Source organism: Staurois parvus, unplaced genomic scaffold (assembly GCF_062004578.1).
Source record: "Staurois parvus isolate SC_StPar_1 unplaced genomic scaffold, SC_StPar_1.0 ptg000619l, whole genome shotgun sequence".
Classification (NCBI taxonomy): Eukaryota; Metazoa; Chordata; class Amphibia; order Anura; family Ranidae; genus Staurois; species Staurois parvus.
In genome coordinates, this window is record NW_028318415.1 from 2,983,546 (window position 1) to 3,001,887 (window position 18,342).

The window sequence follows — 18,342 nt, forward strand, 5'->3', positions numbered from 1 at the left end:
AAGTCACAAAGGCACAGAGAAGTATGCATACTGACTACCACAATGCTGGATTGGGATAACATAAAATCATTTGCTATGACTGCTGTACACATATGGCATAGAAGAGAACACAGCTCTTTTGGTACTTTGTATTTCATCCCAGCCTGATTAAAATGAATGAGATCTGATGTGACTCACACAGCAAATGACTTTGCGCAGTTTCCTGCATAATGAGAACATGTAGTGGAGTGGGCACTGAGTCCCTGACAGGAAAACGAAATTGTGAACTAAATGAGATACTGGTGCTTTCCTACTCTATTAATGAGTGCTCCTTTCAGCGTTTTCCTAAGTTTGAGAGACACAGTGACATTAAACCGGAAGGTCTGAATATTTTAAGCCCTAAAAGCAGCTTTATGTTGACTGCGGACAGATTTTGACACAACTGCCATAATGGGTTTAAGTTATTTTAAAACTGATTACTTTACTAAAATATACAGTAACATCCACTATATCTATGGGTTTATTTTAAACTCTGTCTATATCAAATCCTGTAGTGTGCAAGAAGAAATTTGTCATACTGTAAAGTTCAGAAGTTTTTTGTTTTTCTTTTTTAAGTCACAATAATATCAGGGACTCCTTCATCAACGCCTGGCACATGGCAATGAAAAAACAATAGGTACATCTCAAATTTGTCAGTAAAGATCCCCTTTCTGTATATGGAAACTTCCATTGTTTCAGAGGGGATGATAACTATCAGCCTACCCACATGGAAGAAAAATATATTTGAAATATATTTTAAAAATATTCTTCCCAAATAGATTGCCATGTTTGAAATTCTACAATTTTGACCGTATTCAATATATTTCAAAATATATTTCAAGAAATATATATATTTTCAATAAAAATATATATACATGCAGTATACAGTATATATATATATATATATATACTGCATGTTGAAATGTGTTTTTATTACAAAATATATAAAAATATTTTTAAAAATAAAAAATACATTTTAAATATACTGTATGTCTTTAAAAATACAAACCTACATTTTTGGAATGCATTTACAAATATATGTAAAAATATATGATAAAATTACTTTTTTATATGTTAAAAAAATCTGAAGAATATATTATATTTTTAAAAACATATTTTTTTAAAATATATTCTTTAGATTTTTTGGTTGAACTAGATGGACGTTTGTCTTTTTTCAGCCAGACTATGTAACTATGTAATAGGAGCGGAGACTACGAGCCAGGCCTTCTCGTCCGACATCAGTGCCTCCACTTCTGGAGGAATGGTCAAACATTCCCATAGACACACTCCTAAACCTTGTGGACAGCCTTCCCAGGAGAGTTGAAGCTGCTATAGCTGGAAAGGGCGGGGCCAACTCAATATTGAACCCTACGGACTAAGACTGGAATGCCAATAAATTTCATGTGTGTGCAAAGGCAGGCGTTCCAATACATTTGGCAATATAGTGTATATTCTACAGCAAGGAACTGGCTCTGTCTTGGTGCAGGATTCAGAACAGAACACAGGGGACTGTCGTTTTCCACCAGAGACAGATTGTTGGCTATTACTGCGAGACTTTGCGTACCAGTTTGGCATAGTGATGCTGCTGATCCCCACAACGGGATTGCATCAGCTTCTCTGCATCAGGACTATCACTATCCAGTCTTCAGCCAGTCATCTCTGCTTGCTGCACTGACAGGCTGTCAGGCAGTAACTCTGCACTTCTCTGTGAACAATCAAGAGCCTGTGCAAGAACCCTATTCATAGGAGGCCGTGCTATTCATGGGACTGGTGAGCAGGCGGATGCCTAACCTCTTTCTGACAACACTCTAGAGCAGGGGTGGGCAAACTTTTTGACTTGAGGGCCGCAATGGGTTCATATATTGGACCCGGGGGCCGGACCAAGAGTAGATGAATGATGTGTATGTGTGAATTAATATAAATTAAATTAAAATTTGTAACATTAAATGTTTAGATTAATTTAAGGTAGAAAAGCATAAAAAGAGTTATTTTACAAAACTTTTATGCAATGTATTTCTTTCATAAAATAGTGCCTTCAATTTTAGTGGGAACAGTGTTGTTGGTCTCCCTTTTTTGTTAAGGCATCAAAGTCAGGAGTTAGTTTTGTTGTTGCAATTCAAAGAATAGATCTGAGGTGCCATCCATAGTAAGTATAGTAATATTCCCCCATAGTAAGCATAGTAATTAATCCCCCATATAGTAATTCATCCCCCATAGTAATTCATCCCCCATATAGTAATTCATCCCCCCTATAGTAATTCATCCCCCCTATAGTAATTCATTCCCCATATAGTAATTCATTCCCCATATTAATTCATCCCTCATATAGTATTTCATCCCCCATAGTACTATTCCCCCCCAAGTAGTAAGCCAAGTCCCCCCTGTGTCAATTTACTTACCTTTGCTCCGCGCGTTCCTTTCGCCGTGTTCCCGCGCCGTTCCGGTCTTCAGGGCGGACTGTGAGAGGAGCCTAGCTCCCCTCACGTTCGTCACGCTGCCCCGCCTACACACATCCTGACAGCCAATGTTTGCCTGCCCTGGCTGTTTTTTTTTTGGATCACACTCCGCGGGCCGGATTAAAAGGTCCGTCGGGCCGTAGTTTACCCATTGCTGCTCTAGAGACACTGCTTGCAGACACCTTTACACGTCAGTGCCAGGAGATCTTTGCTTTGAGTATTTACCGCAGCCTGTTATCTTCATTTAATTATCATTACTCACTACTGTAGAAGGGCCCAACCATTGCAAGCAGAAGACAACAGCTAATATCACATCAGGAACACTAAGCATCTCAGGACTCAAGTTGCTATTTCTGGTTAAAGGGACCTCTTTGCATCTAAGCCATTGTTATTAAAATTAGTGTGTCAATACCTATTTATGCCAGAGTATATATTTACATAATTCTTTGCATTCCCTATTGTGACCCTGGTGGCCCAGAGGGAGCTGATAAGTCAACAAGCCTTTTATTCCACCTCCTGCTGCTAGTGTTGCAGTTACATAGTTGTAATGTACCATTTGTGACAGTATAATCTGTTAACCGTTGCTATTTGTTTTTTTTCCATTTTATCAGTGTTTTTCTTCTATGCTTTAACTGGAGATGTATCTCCTAAACCTTCATTTTGTGGTCTACTCTTTTGAACGAGCCTAATATAGAGGTGTTACTAAAGAATCATGTCTCTTGCATTATTATTTCATGCTATTGAAATATGTCTGAGCCCAGAGTGTCAGAGGTGTGGGGAGGCGTACAAGGTCATAGCAACCACTGGGGACAAGCATTATCAAGCAACCCTTGCGGGGGTAGTAATACAGATCACAGATTTAAATATTGGTATTTCTCAGGCTATGCCTATTTAGGCTAGGTTCACATCTCTGCGGGTGGTGCCGCTGCGGATCCACACTAAAATACGTGCAGCTGCAACACCCGCACAGAGGACTGTGGACCCACTGGCGGGTGCCATAAATTCTAATGGCATGCCACCTGCATTGGAAATCGCAACCATACTGTGAACCGAGGTTCCCGTGCGGGCTGCTTTTTCCGAAGAAGTGCAGGGACTTCTTCCCTGCGTGTCCCGGGGCATGGGAATCCATTCAAATGAATGGACTCTCGTGCCAGTGCAAAACACAGCCCGCAGGAACGTGGAGATGTTAACCTAGCCTTAGTGGTTGCACACAGCTTGCCAATCTACTGCATTACTGGTGGAACTGCTGCGCAATACAAATATTTTGGCATAAATGTTTCATCTTACAACATACTTCTGTATTCCAAACTGTGGTCTCTACTGATCTGTGAGTGGCCTTGTTTTCTAAAAACAGTTCACAAGGCACCAAAACAAATTCATAGTTCAGCGGCAAGATGCTAATTGGCTAATACTGGTAAATATCTTATATCTTCTGAACAAAATCCTATTTATATAATCATGGAACAGTTAATATATACCCTAAAGTTAGATCTAGATTATTTCCACAAAAACTAGTCATCTTGAATTTTGCAGCCCCCTGCAGAATGGACAACAGGCACTGACTATAACTAATGTATCCCTCAGGAAGGGTCAGTTCTCCTGATCAGACATACACCAGGGCTTTAAAAAGCTGCTCGCCTGCTTGCCAAATGCAAGGGGAAATTCATCTGTGGCGTGCAGCGAGCACAGATGAAGCATGGAGCGACTACACCTGTGCTCCAAGCCTCATTGTGAAGCCGGGTTCCGATTTACAACATCTGTTTTCCGGCTTCTGTGGCTCCGCCGCCGAGGGGACAGGTGCAGGAGAGGTCCGCTCTCCTCTGCTGAGAGGAGACACCCTCTCTACCGCCGCGGGGACTCGGAGGGACTAGGAGTAAGTACTGTATACAACATGTCATATCACTATAATGGAATACAGGGGAGCTGGGATATACATTACTGTATACATGTCATATCACTATAATGGAGTACAGGGGAGGGGGATATACATTACTGTATACATGTCATATCACTATAATGGAGTACAGGGGAGCTGGGATATACATTACTGTATACATGTCATATCACTATAATGGAGTACAGGGGAGCTGGGATATACATTACTGTATACATGTCATATCACTATAATGGAGTACAGGGGAGCTGGGATATACATTACTGTGTACAGTTTTATATTTTGGACTCTTTATTCTAAAGAAAAATGTAACTTCATAAGCTTTAAGGGGGGCGTGGTTGGGGGCAGGGTTGGGGGCGGGCTGGGGTGGGGTTTGGGGTGGGCCAGGGCTGGGGTTTGGGGTGGGGTGGGCTGGGGGTAGGGGCGGACCTGGGCAAGGTTGGGTGGGGCAACTGGTGGAGAGTAAGTTTTGTGACCGGTTAGTAGGTCTGGACTCGAAATTTTAACCCCTGCCTTACACACATCCTCTTTATCCTCCCAGAAAGAGTGAAACAAATTTACATACATGATGCTCCAGACCAGCTCTCTTTATACTAGGCTTTGCTTTCGTTGGACTGTTTTTCAAATATCACAACTCAACACCAGTTCAGCCTTAATTACCCACTTTTATTGTCAATATTACATTTCACAGTGGGGAATGTGGGTTTGATTTACTACAACTGGAGCACTCAGAATCTGGTGCAACTGTCTGTGGTAGCCAATCAGCTTCTAACTTCAGCTTGTTCAATTAGGCTTTGACACATAAACCTGGAAGCTGATTGGCTACCATGCACAGCTACACCAGATTTTGCACTCTCCAGCTTTGGTAAATCAACTCCTGTGTGACAACCTCTGCTAACTGTTGAGGAGCAACCCAACACGCTGGGCATGTGTGGTAAAGCTAAGGGCTGTGTCACTAAAAATGTAGTTTTATGTATGTAGCAGGATACATGAGGCTAATAACATTGTGGCTTGCACACCACTGTCACTTTCCACCAAAAAATCTATAAGTAATACAAATTTTTAGTTTGGGTTAAAATACTAACACCCACTAGCTGTTCAATAAAATAAACTGGAAGATAAATCGCTCTCTCTCACAGAGTTAAATCTTTGTTAATCGCATAAAATAAAATGCACAGACTAATTCGCTACTGTACACAGTTGAGGTACCATAAATTGGTAGGAGTAGATAACAACAAGCAAATATTTATTTTGTCCTTAATGAAGTGTTAGGTTTTGTAAATCTATTTTAAGTAAGACATTCCAGTTTTCCTTCAGATGTAAATTCACATGAAACGCCAGTGATAATTGCAAAAGCAAGCTCTCTTTAATGGTCATTAAAATTTGTACCATCTTCTTAGCTTCGTAGTAACATCTAAAAGAAAATGTAGAATGCTTTCCCTTTCCTGCTTATTAAATTCATTGTGAGATAGAAATGCCATTACTGCATGCAATTACCCAGAATACCTTTTTTGCTAATATCTACAATGTGAAATGACAATGCAGTGGACACAGAAGTGATGAGACAGCTAGCTTTGCTTGTATTTTTTCCCATTCTAATTAAGTGGTCATTCCTACTGGCAAATAAACTTGCTGTTTTTACAATACAGATGTGGCTAGTTATTAACACCAACAGGGATATGGTAATAATGGATCGTGGAACGTTTAAAGGATGCTGATCCTGCAACTGTGAAGTGCTGAAGGGAAGAATTCTATTGTGTTAGGTATGCAATTATATGGATAGTGGAGACCAACTGCTACACCGCATTGTGTTCAATAGCAGCATTGTTTTGTATTTTGCTCGCTAATAAGGTTTTCTGTAATAAAGTAGTGCCGTGAAATTTCCTTTATACAAGCAGTGGTGTCACTGATTTTCAGTTCAATATCCCCATTTTTTCAAACACTTCAGTGACATACACATTTCTTCACAGGTGGCATTGGTGTAAGATTTTGTGTATACATTTTGTAGGGGAGATGTATTAAAACTGCCGTAAATAGAAATGGACCTCATTTAAGTTGCTGTCTATGGCAACCAGGCTAGATTCTTTTATCCAAGATTTATTCAAAGGTGTAAAAGACAAAAACATACTCACAGACATAGCATGTATAAAAAGCTTTGCATAATGGAGATGGACGCAACAATGGGCAAGGTGAGTAGCTCTGAGGAAAGGGATTTGTCCCCGAAATGTGTCAGCCACCTGACCACACTGACAGTCAGAACACCTTGCCTGTTGTTGCGGGCATCTCCAGTATGAAAAGCTTTTTATACACGCTATGTCTGTGAGTATGTTTTTGTCTTTTACACCTATGAATAAATCTTGGATAATGCACTAGGTGTTTGCGCCACCTATCTGCTCTTTTCTCAGTGCTTGATTTACCCCGTCTGAGGAGGGCTGCATCCCTGAAGCAATATCTTTAGGCCTCTCCTGTCCTGGTTCCCATGGCCTTCCTTTGGCAACTTAATTCCTGGAGCGCTGGAGAGCACACACGGTTATCCAGATTCATCGGTCAAATAAATTATCGAAACTGTCTGGCAACACCTAAATGTCTGTGCCAGATTTATATATACAGCAGATCATGCTCCACAATTCTGTTGCTCTTGAAATCTTCATTTATGGCGCAACAGGTATGACTTTAACAAGCAAAAACGTATGAAGGTCATACATGAGTCAAATTCTGAACAAATTTTATTTCAAAAATTGGAAAGTTCGTGCATTTTGTAATCCAATGGTGCCACCATTGATTTTGAAATTTTACCAACCAAGCCTTCAATTTCACCTTGTGTTGCTACAGAAAAGAAATTTAGTGACTGGGAATCCTCTTTTCTTTCCAGGAACAGCTCATGCTCATTTCTTTTTTGATCATATTCCTCGCACTATACTCCCATCATTGATTTGCAATTCATTGGTTTTAAAAAAATTTCCAACATGCAGGATCACTCAAATTTGATGTCCGCACAAAAATCGGCCATTGCTGCGGCCCACTAATGGTGCGAAATTCGAATGAAGATTCTTAGTTATGATTTTCTAATTAAAATTTGTTTGGAATTCAACCCATGTATGGCTTTAATCATCCAGTTGTTTTAGTGTTCAGAAATCAGCTCACTGCTTTACTTTAAAGTCGAAATGAACTTTCAGTTTAAATTGCCTTAAAGTTATACTAAACCCAGGACCCTGCATTCACCATATCTGGTCTCCCACAGTACACAGATCATGGAAATGTAATTATTTTAGTAAATATAAACTGCTAAATACCTTTTCTCATCAGCAGCTAGAGCAGTCTTGTGACTTCAGCTGAGCACTGGTTAAAGCTTGTAGGAAGAGTTTTCTTTCTGCTCTAGGAGGATGTGAAAGTCCTGACCCTCTGTCTGGACAGTGCTGATTGGCCCTGTGCTGATCACATGCACCCTCCCAAGAAAGAAAAAAAATTCTCTAGCAAGACACACCAAGCTGAGCATGTGACCACGGGTTCAGTCTGTATCAGGTGGTCATTTCAACAAGAGGAGGGACAGAGAAGAAAGGATCAAACAGCCTTTTTACACAATGCAGAGGATAACCCCTTAGCAGGGGTGGACTGACCATGTGGAAACTCGGGCACTGCCCGAGGGCCCGGGGTCAGTAGGGGGCCCCATGAGATGCCCCTGGTACCTTTTTTATAGGCTTTTTTGAGTTTGGGCAAGGACACAGGGGCCACATGATCCCCTCTTGCCCGGGGGCCCCATGAGTTGTCAGTCCGCCCTTGCCCCTTAGGTTCCACAGTGAGTATAACAAGCATGCTTTACTGCATATACAGATTGATTTTACTGTTGTGGATTTAGTAACACTTTAATACATAGCAGGTGCATCAAAAGAAAAGATGTGAACTTTTGCTCTCTGTGTGGAAACAGTTCTCTCTCCATCAAACAGGCTACCTGATGAGTCAGAACTAGAGTTCTCAATTTGAAATTCTCATGCCTGATGTTCATTGGAGAGATCTAGGGCTGACTCAGCCGCAGATCTGTCAGACCTTTGCATAGAGTCCACTGCTTGCAAAATAAAAATCAACAGGCCTTGTCTGCAGAATGCTGACGGGACAGGCTTTTTTATGACCCCCACTGGCTGGAGATATGACACATCTCCAAAGGAGATATAACACAGAAAGTGGGCTGAATGATGCTGGTTGTCATTCAGATTCAAGTAGACTAATGCAGGCAATAGATGGGGAGAAAACCGGCAGATTTTTCTTTTAAAAAACGAAAATTCGGTCGTTCAAGCGGCCGACGTTACCATCAATGGTAAAAAAAATCGGCCGATTTTCATCCCTTCTACAGCCGGCAAAAAGTGTCCCTGCAGAGAGCTCCGCTATTTCTGACAGTTCTCTGACAGTTCCTTCACATTTACAGCGGTTGAAACATTGTATCTATTTGTTTCCATTTAGGATACAGATGTTTTTATTCGGAAACAGATACATTGTTGCAACCGCTGTAAATGTCAAAGAACTGTCAGAGAACTGTCAGAAATAGCGGAGCTCTCTGCAGAGACACTTTTTGCTGGACTGTAATTCTTGTTATTTTCATCCTACTTCTTCTTCATCCTCATCCTCTTCTTCTTCATCCTCATCTTCTTCTTCTTCTTCATCCTCTTCTTCTTCTTCTTCATCCTCATCCTCTTCTTCTTCATCCTCTTCTTCTTCCTCCTCATCCTTTACTTCTTCTTCTTCCTCCTCATCCTCTTCTTCTTATTCTACATCCTCATCCTCTTCTTCTTCTTCTACATCCTCATCCTCTTCTTCCTCTTCTTCTTCCTCATCCTCTTCTTCCTCTTCTTCATCCTCATCCTCTTCTTCTTCATCCTCCTCTTCTTCTTCTTCTTCCTCATCCTCATCCTCTTCTTCTTCTTCTTCTTCATCCTCCTCTTCTTCTTCCTCATCCTCTTCTTCTTCATCCTCCTCCTCTTCTTCTTCTTCTTCCTCATCCTCTTCTTCTTCTTCTTCATCCTCCTCTTCTTCTTCTTCTTCATCCTCTTCTTCTTCATCCTCATCCTCTTCTTCTTCTTCTTCATCCTCTTCTTCTTCATCCTCATCCTCTTCTTCTTCTTCATCCTCATCCTCTTCTTCTTCATCCTCATCCTCTTCTTCTTCTTCCTCACCATCATCCTCTTCTTCTTCTCCTTCTTCATCCTCATCCTCTTCTTCTTCATCCTCTTCTTCTTCTTCATCCTCACCCTCTTCTTCTTCATCATCCTCATCCTCTTCTTCATCCTCATCCTCTTCTTCTTCTTCATCCTCATCCTCTTCTTCTTCATCCTCATCCTCTTCTTCTTCATCCTCATCCTTGTCTTCTTCTTCTTTATCCTCATCCTCTTCTTCTTCTTCCTCTTCCTCATCCTCTTCTTCTTCATCCTCTTCCTCTTCTTCTTTTTCTCTTCCTCTTGCAGGTCACTGCTCATGCGCAGATTTTTTATCGGCAAAAAATCGGCCGATTTGCCCACTATTGCCGTGAAAATCGGCCGATCGGCAAAATCGGCCGATTTTTTTCCAACTTTACAGAAAAAAAAAACGGCCAAAATACCGAAAAACGGCCGACCAAATAGCCCACTAACGATCCGAAAATCGGCCGATTTTATTTTCTCGGCCGATTTTCGACCCATCTATGGCCTGCATAAGACAGAGTCTTTTATTTTTAAATTTACCTTTGCTGGGTAGTTGTTTTATTTTTTTTAATCTTTTAGTTTTTTTGGTCACTGATTGAAAATATTTAACCCCTTGGTGCCTGTGCCTTCCGGCCATTTAAAGGGTTTCTGATGCTGGGAGGCAGGGCAGGGTTTAGGATCACGTGGCCTCTGTTGTCATATGATTGGAAAGCTCCCAATTGCAAGTAGCGATCAGGAGCTTTCCATGAGGCACCAGTAACCGTGTTCTTGGCACGTTTGTTTACATTGGGTACACAAATATGCGGCTTCTCTGCGTCAGGGCCCAGCCACCGAGAGGACGTATATTTGCATATTTGCCAACACCAAGGAGCTAAGCACGAGGGTCAGCATGACAGCCAGCTAAATAGCATTTTCAAAAGCAATGGCAGCAATGGCAGCCCGGTAAGCTGCTGACAGTTATAATGTGCAGGTACCAAGAGTTGTCTACACTTACCTACAGTAGATTTCAGTCCCTCTACTGGTCCCCAATGTCAGGCTGTTCTGATTGGATTAAGTTCCAACATCTGCAGGTAGTGTTGAACCTTGCCCAGTCTATCCCATACATTTCTATTAGCCCATCACTATGATGGACTGTCCTATTAGTAGTCCATAGGAATATGTGGAAAGCAGGAAGGGGCACATAAGCCTCAATATAGCAGGACGTACAAGTGCCTAGCTTGACCAGAACAGCCTGGCATCCAGGCAAAGTTAAAATTTAATACAGGTGCCTGTATGTTATAACTGTCAGCAGCTTTTTTTGGGGTGAAAATTAGTCATTTAATGACATAATTAATTGAACAAAGACTGCTACCAACATAACATTGTTACCATGCTGAGCATTTTATAGCAAGGTATAATCTCAATTCTTGGTGTATTCTGGAAAGGAGTATTGTATTCTCTCAGGACCCAAAACATGGCTGTCAGTTAAGGCTACTGTACAATGTTATCCTACTATCCTGGGACCCCAAAAACCCATTCTGACATGCAGAGATTAGACCATAACTGAAAAAGACAATGCGATGTAAGGCCTGCATGATGTGAAATGGAATATTCTCCTTATGCTTGAGTGGGTTTCCTCCATATCCTCCTGTTTCAGCCCACTCACCAAGGACATGCTAGTAGGTTAACTGGTTCCTGTCCAAAATGGCCCTAGTATGTGTATACATGCATGTGAGATGGTGGGATCTACAATTGTAAGCTCCTGGATGACAGGGACTGATGTGACTATATGTTGTAAAGTATGTAAAGTGCTGTCTAAATTCTAGACATTATATAGATGCCTGTATTAAATAAATAAATGAATGACACATGATCAGGTTTGGATGAATGTTCAACTGCTATTCAGGGAATGACCAATTATTACAATATCTGGGATGTGTAAAAATATAAGGCTGGACTAATGGTCCTATTTATGAGTACTGAATGAGTCACAGGAAGCAAAGGAGACTATTATGAGCAATATTACACAGTGTAAAAAACAGAACGCCACAGAAAAACAAAGAGGGATATGATAAAAGTCTAACATTATACTGACCTGCTTCAATGTTTCCATGGCTTGGGGAAACATTTCTTGATGAAGCTGTAATTTGCCCACTCTCATTAATTGGACTGCCCGTACCGGATGATAATTTGAATAGTATATGCTAAAAAAATAATAATAATACATTGAATTAATGTTACTTATAAATAGTATACTGTGCTCACACATGGGTTTCCCATTTTTCTTACAGTACAAAGTAAAATGTTATAACTGGTAATGAAGGTAGTACATATAAGAAAAAGATGAAATGTGAAGCCATTTCATGGAAATCATTATACAAGTTAATTTTGACAATAGCAACAACGGCATATAATATTTTCTAATTACAAAAGATCATACATATAGGTAGTGCTAGGCCAAAGTTTGCTACTTAGGCAGCCCCTTTGGATCAGTTCACACTTTTGTGTTTTCCAATGCTTTTCTTGTATATTGCAACCATGATGCAGCACATTTTGGCAAATGCTGGCAAGACAGTATAGCACAAAGTGCATGGTGCAGCTTAGGGCAACATGGTAGATCAGCATATCCTGCATCATTGCTGACTTTCTATTTAACTAATAAAAGGCACATTTAATCTAAATCTGCAGTTTTCCAGCACATACATACAGTGGGGATCGAAAGTTTGGGCACCCCAGCTAAAAATTTGTATTAATGTGCATAAAGAAGCCAAGGAAAGATGGAAAAATCTCCAAAAGGCATCAAATTACAGATTAGACATTCTTATAATATGTCAACAAAAGTTAGATTTTATTTCCATCATTTACACTTTCAAAATAACAGAAAACAAAAAAATGGCGTCTGCAAACGTTTGGGCACCCTGCAGAATTTATAGCATGCACTGTCCCCTTTGCCAAGCTGAGACCTGCCAGTGTCATGGATTGTTCTCAATCATCATCTGGGAAGACCAGGTGATGTCAATCTCAAAAGGTTTTAAATGCCCAGACTCATCTGACCTTGCCCCAACAATCAGCACCATAGGTTCTTCTAAGCAGTTGTCTAGAAAACTGAAAATGAAAATAGTTGACGCTCACAAAGCTGGAGAAGGCTATAAGAAGATAGCAAAGCACTTTCAGATGTCAATATCCTCTGTTTGGAATGTAATTAAGAAATGGCAGTCATCAGGAACAGTGGAAGTTAAAGCAAGATCTGGAAGACCAAGAAAAATATCAGACAGAACAGCTCGCATGATTGTGAGAAAAACAATTCAAAACCCACGTTTGACTGCACGATCCCTCCAGAAAGATCTGGCAAACACTGGAGTTGTGGTACACTATTCCACTATAAAGAGATACTTGTACAAATATGGTCTTCATGGAAGAGTCATCAGAAGAAAACCTCTTCTACGTCCTCACCACAAAAATCATCGTTTGAACTTTGCAAATCAACATCGACAAACCTGATGCATTTTGGAAACAAGTTCTGTGGACCGATGAGGTTAAAATTGAACTTTTTGGCCGGAATGAGCAAAGGTACGTTTGGAGAAGAAGGGGCACAGAATTTAATGAAAAGAACCTCTGTCCAACTGATAAGCATGGGGTTGGATCAATCATGCTTTGGGGTTGTGTTGCAGCCAGTGGCACAGGGAACATCTCACGAGTAGAAGGAAAAATGGATTCAATAAAATTTCAGCAAATTTTTGATGGTAACTTGATGCCATCTGTGAAAAAGCTGACGTTAAAGAGAGGATGGCTTCTACAAATGGATAATGATCCTAAACACACCTCGAAATCCACGGGGGATTACATCAAGAGGCGTAAACTGAAGGTTTTGCCATGGCCTTCGCAATCTCCTGACCTCAACATAATTGAAAATCTATGGATAGACCTTAAAAGAGCAGTGCGTGACAGACAGCCCAGAAATCTCAAAGAACTGGAAGACTTTTGTAAGGAAGAATGGGCAAAGATACCTCAAACAAGAATTGAAAGACTCTTGGCTGGCTACAAAAAGCGTTTACAAGCTGTGATACTTGCCAAAGGGGGCAGTACAAAATATTAACGCTGCAGGGTGCCCAAACTTTTGCAGACGCCATTTTTTTGTTTTCTGTTATTTTGAAAGTGTAAATGATGGAAATAAAATCTAACTTTTGTTGACATATTATAAGAATGTCTAATCTGTAATTTGATGCCTTTTGGAGATTTTTCCATCTTTCCTTGGTTTCTTTATGCACATTAATACAAATTTTTAGCTGGGGTGCCCAAACTTTCGATCCCCACTGTAGGTATGACCCAAGCTTAGTTTGAACAAAAGGAGATTTGATTTACCCTCTCAGAAATAAAGAAATGCTCCGATTATTAAATATAAAAGGCACTTGAGTTGAGAAACACTGAGCTAACCAGCCTTTTAAAAAATAATATACTGTAAATTTCTAGAAACATACTCACTTTAGTGTTATTAATAGAGAAACAAATTTACTTAAAAGGACAACTTTGCCTTCAGCCCCAATGTCCGTGTGTATTGTTGTGCCCAGCACTGTACAGCCTTTTCAGAGGGACGTCCCGGCCACGTTCATCTCCAACTGTGCATACATACCACTCAGCCCTTCATTCCTATGGCTTGTCTGTAATCATGGCAGCATCCAGCCATCCAGAGGATTACAACTTCAGCCAAACAAATAAATGGGCCAAGTGGGGCATATGCACAGTAGGAGCTGAAAACAGCAAAGTTATCCTTTAAAAGTCACTCAAAGGACAAGTGCTATGTGAGAAATATATCATTTGCAAAGGCAATGCTTCTTTTCTGCAAATGTTTTCCAGATCAATGACTAAGAAACCAGTGAAGACAAAGGATCACTTTGACAGTCAAGCTAGCATATTCAGAAAGGAGTTGCAATGGCAGCCTACATACAGCAATTCTTTCATGACAGGTTTCCTTTAACAATATTTTTTTTATCTAGTTCCTTTACCTATATAATATTTCTTAATTAGAATTTTCATGCAAGCTGATTTATATTTATTACAGTCTACACATTCAGGCTGCTTTCATTTCACTGTTTCATAAAATCGTTATTTTGCCATCTCAACATTTCTATGGTTCACCCTTCATAAGCTTCAGCACTGAAAACTGCATATTGAGAAAAGCACTGATGCATGCTATTTTCATTTATACTATAGTGTCAAATTAATGAATGATTGCAATATTTTTCAGTGTTTCATAGCCCAGACAGAAGACATAAAAGTAAATAAACTAAGTTAACAAGGGATGGCTTTGGTTGTTATGCAAGTTTTCTGGTACACTTTATCTTCTAGAACAACAAAAAGAGAAAAAATAGCATTAAAGAATTCGATTGATGGTCTATCATGAGTTGTTTTGTATCAAACCTTTTATTGATCTTATGGTTGTTCTACCGATATTATCGATTGCCTCTTTCATGTACTGGTTTTTTATACTTTCATGATTGTACGTTGTATTTCTGTTCATTTCTCATGTTTTTTTTTCAAGCTGTTTATTCTACCTCACTAATGGTGCAGTTTTTGTAGTCTATCTCCTAATAAAAACGTTTGTACACAAAAAAAAATAGCATTAAAGAGAATGACATATGGGTTTATTTGGTAAAACAGTACAAAGAACAACTACAGAAGCAATAAAAAAAATCACGTTATTGAACTTTGATGAGGAAAAGATGAGGTTTGACAAGTTGCTGTTTCTTACTGCCCACTGTTTTTGACCTTAGATTACAAGCCACATGCGGCCTTAATCAATATTTCTTATTCTTAAAGTGTATGTCAGGGCAAAATGAAAAAAAAAACATATGCGGTACATCTCTGCAATACTTGCACAGCTGTCTATATTTTATACTTTTAAAGACAATACAAGTGCAGAAAAATACAGTACCTGTAGATCTGCCAGAAATGCACTCTGTTACTAATCTCATTTTGTGAACTGACAACACTCATCATTTTTGTGGACTGAATGGTGTCAGTTCTCCCAGTGTTTTTTGCTAAACTATTCCACAACTCCTGCTTCATTAATGTCCCTAGCATAGGCACTAATTGACTTATAGTTCCAAACTAAGGACTATCAGATTGATTCTGATTGGTTGCTATGGATAACTATGGTAGAAATGGCCATTAAAGCAGAACCAAACCATCCCATCCTTTACAGTTAAGGAAGAGTCCATTTTAGTCACTGTTCGATTTGCAGTTGCCTTGATGTTGTCAGTTATAGCATGGCCATTTGATGGCTTGACAGGTTGGTTGAGAGCACCAAGCGAGTTATCATGTAAAGCATGCTTTGAGAGTAACTGTTTTGGCAAATGATGAGTTTAGTTCCGCTTTTATGGCCAGTTCACACCACAAAACACACTCAGGATGCATTCCGGATACGTTTTTGCTTACAGTTCACCCCACACTCCGTTCCGGTGCAGCCTTGATTTTCCAGTATGGTTCTGTGCAGATAAAATGCAGCATGTTCTACTTTTCTACTGCATCAGAAACTGACTGGAACTGACTGCGCTGCTGAGAACTAGGGCCATTGGAAAACACTGTGCATGCATTTCTGATGCAGACAAAAATGCACTGGACTGCATCTAGTGTGAACTAGCCCTTAGAATAAGAGTTCTTGAGGCCAACGTCAAGATTGCTAAAGTGTGTAGTGAGAACACCTATCTGCTTGAATGTGTCAGCCTTTCAACACCTGGATCAGTGAGGCATACACCCTGCAAAATGTATGCCACCAGCAAGCAAGTAACTTTTTGCTCAACAAGCAAGAAGAGACACACGCAAGCAGGTAAATATTTCACCTCCCTACTGTGTCTTCTATAGCAATAGGAAATGTGAGATGGTCTTCACTGAACAAGGCTAAAATGGACAGTGATGTACAAGTTGCTGTAAAAAATGGAGAGAGGTATGTTAGTAAGTGACTGACAATTGTAACATAATTTTCCAGGTGCAGATTATAAGACTGGTGCTTAGGCAAGGAAGACATCAACTGCCTTCTGGTAAGATCTGGGGAATGTAGAGTGGCCCAAATATCACTGTTCCCTGGAATTTCCTTCATAGAAGGATGACATCACGGTCATCCTATGAAAACTGGAGGAAAGGTAAGTATAACATCTAACTTTTTCCCCTACAGGTGATTTTTTACACTTTTATGCTGTGTTTCAGCAAGGGTCTATTTAAAAAGCAAACTTTCCATACATTGAAAAGCCCACCTTAAGGGGACATAATCTGAAAGAAGGCATCCCTGTTTCTCTTACAGAAATTTATTGTGGTAGTATGTGCCTACACACAAAAAGATCCCCTGTCAATGTGACTCTGATATGTACAAATGTGCCATGGCCAAAACCTGTACCTCTACATATTCTTACTGTACTATATCCATGTAGACAACACCTAGACCAAGATACGCCCGTTCTTAACCTTAAGCAACTTATTCACTCCCTGATTATTTCTCACCTTGACTATTGTAACTCTCTCCTCATTGGCCTACCTCATCGCAGGATATCCCCTCTTCAGTCTATCATGAATACTGCTGTCAGACTCATCCACCTTTCTAACCATTCCATATCTACTACCCTTTTTTCCAATCCCTCCACTGGCTTCCCATTGCCCAACGGATAAAATTAAAAACATTAACAATAACATATAAAGCCATTTATAACACTGCCCCAAATTACATCACCAATCTTGTCTCCAAATACCACCCAAACCGTCCTCTCTGCTCCTCACACGACCTCCTACTCTCTAATTCCCTTGTCTCCTCCTCCCATGCTCGTCTCCAGATCTTCTCCAGAGCCTCCCCCATCTTCTGGAACTCTCTACCCCAATCTATCCGACTATCACCTACTCCGCCCACTTTTAGGCAATCTATGAAAACCTCTCTCTTCAGGGAAGCCTATTCTGCCTTCAGCTAATAAATTTCTCCTATCAGTTCATCTCCCAGGTATTACCTTTTGTACCACCAGCCCCTCCCTCTTAGATTGTAAGCTCCAAGGAGCAGGGCTCTCCTAGCCCTCTTGTATTGAACTGTATCATTGCTGTATTGTCTCTATTTATATTGTAAAGCGCTGAGCAAACTGTTGAAGCTATATAAATCCTGTATAATAATAATAATGTGCACTGTGTGCAACATTTTTACGTTTAGTAGTTTTATTTACAGTCACCTTTAATGATATCAATGTGCACTTTAATGGAGTTGCCACATAGCCCCAAAAATGTTAGAGAACATCCGAAATTTCTTTTAGACCCTCAGACTTAGCTGGCATATACTGAGATGCTAAAGCACATTTTTCAGTTAATTTACTTTATGTACACTAGAAAATGTGCTTGTGGGCACTGAAGACTGCATAGTAAATACTGTGAGAATACAACTAGGTTCATTGGCCTGTCCAGGGAAAACCAATGTGATGGGTATGCGCATATAGTTTAGAAAATAAGGCCCAGTGCGTCTAGTAGACTGAAAGGATGTTTGCTGCACAATAAAAAATAAACAAGAATAATTTATTTAGCAGTCAAGAAAAAAAATAAGTCATTTTCCCTAGAAAACAAATGGACAGATCGATTTTAAATGTGAGGATACAAAAAACAGGAGTCAGTGTGCTTTAGAATTTGTAGTAATAAAAGAAAAGTTAGCAGCAAAACAAAATGTACAACAGATTTTGGTTACAGAAGTAAATGAGGAGACCGGGGATTTTGTCTGCTTCTCCCGGTCAAGAGCATGGAAAAGAGCTCAGTTCAGACTCTGATCACATGGAGAGAGCAGGTCAGTCTACGATGACGGATAATAATG

At 40.1% G+C, this 18,342-nt stretch overlaps 1 protein-coding gene across 1 annotated transcript in view; it reads right to left on the bottom strand.

The window, feature by feature from the left end:
- The window catches only part of SMYD3 (SET and MYND domain containing 3), a 744,460-nt gene that overhangs the window by 7,969 nt on the left and 718,149 nt on the right, over positions 1-18,342 (bottom strand). Inside the window, exon 12 of the mRNA XM_089693285.1 lies at positions 11,611-11,719. Within this exon, the coding sequence (XP_089549411.1) occupies positions 11,611-11,719 (109 nt within the window). The remainder of the gene's footprint in view (positions 1-11,610; positions 11,720-18,342) is intronic.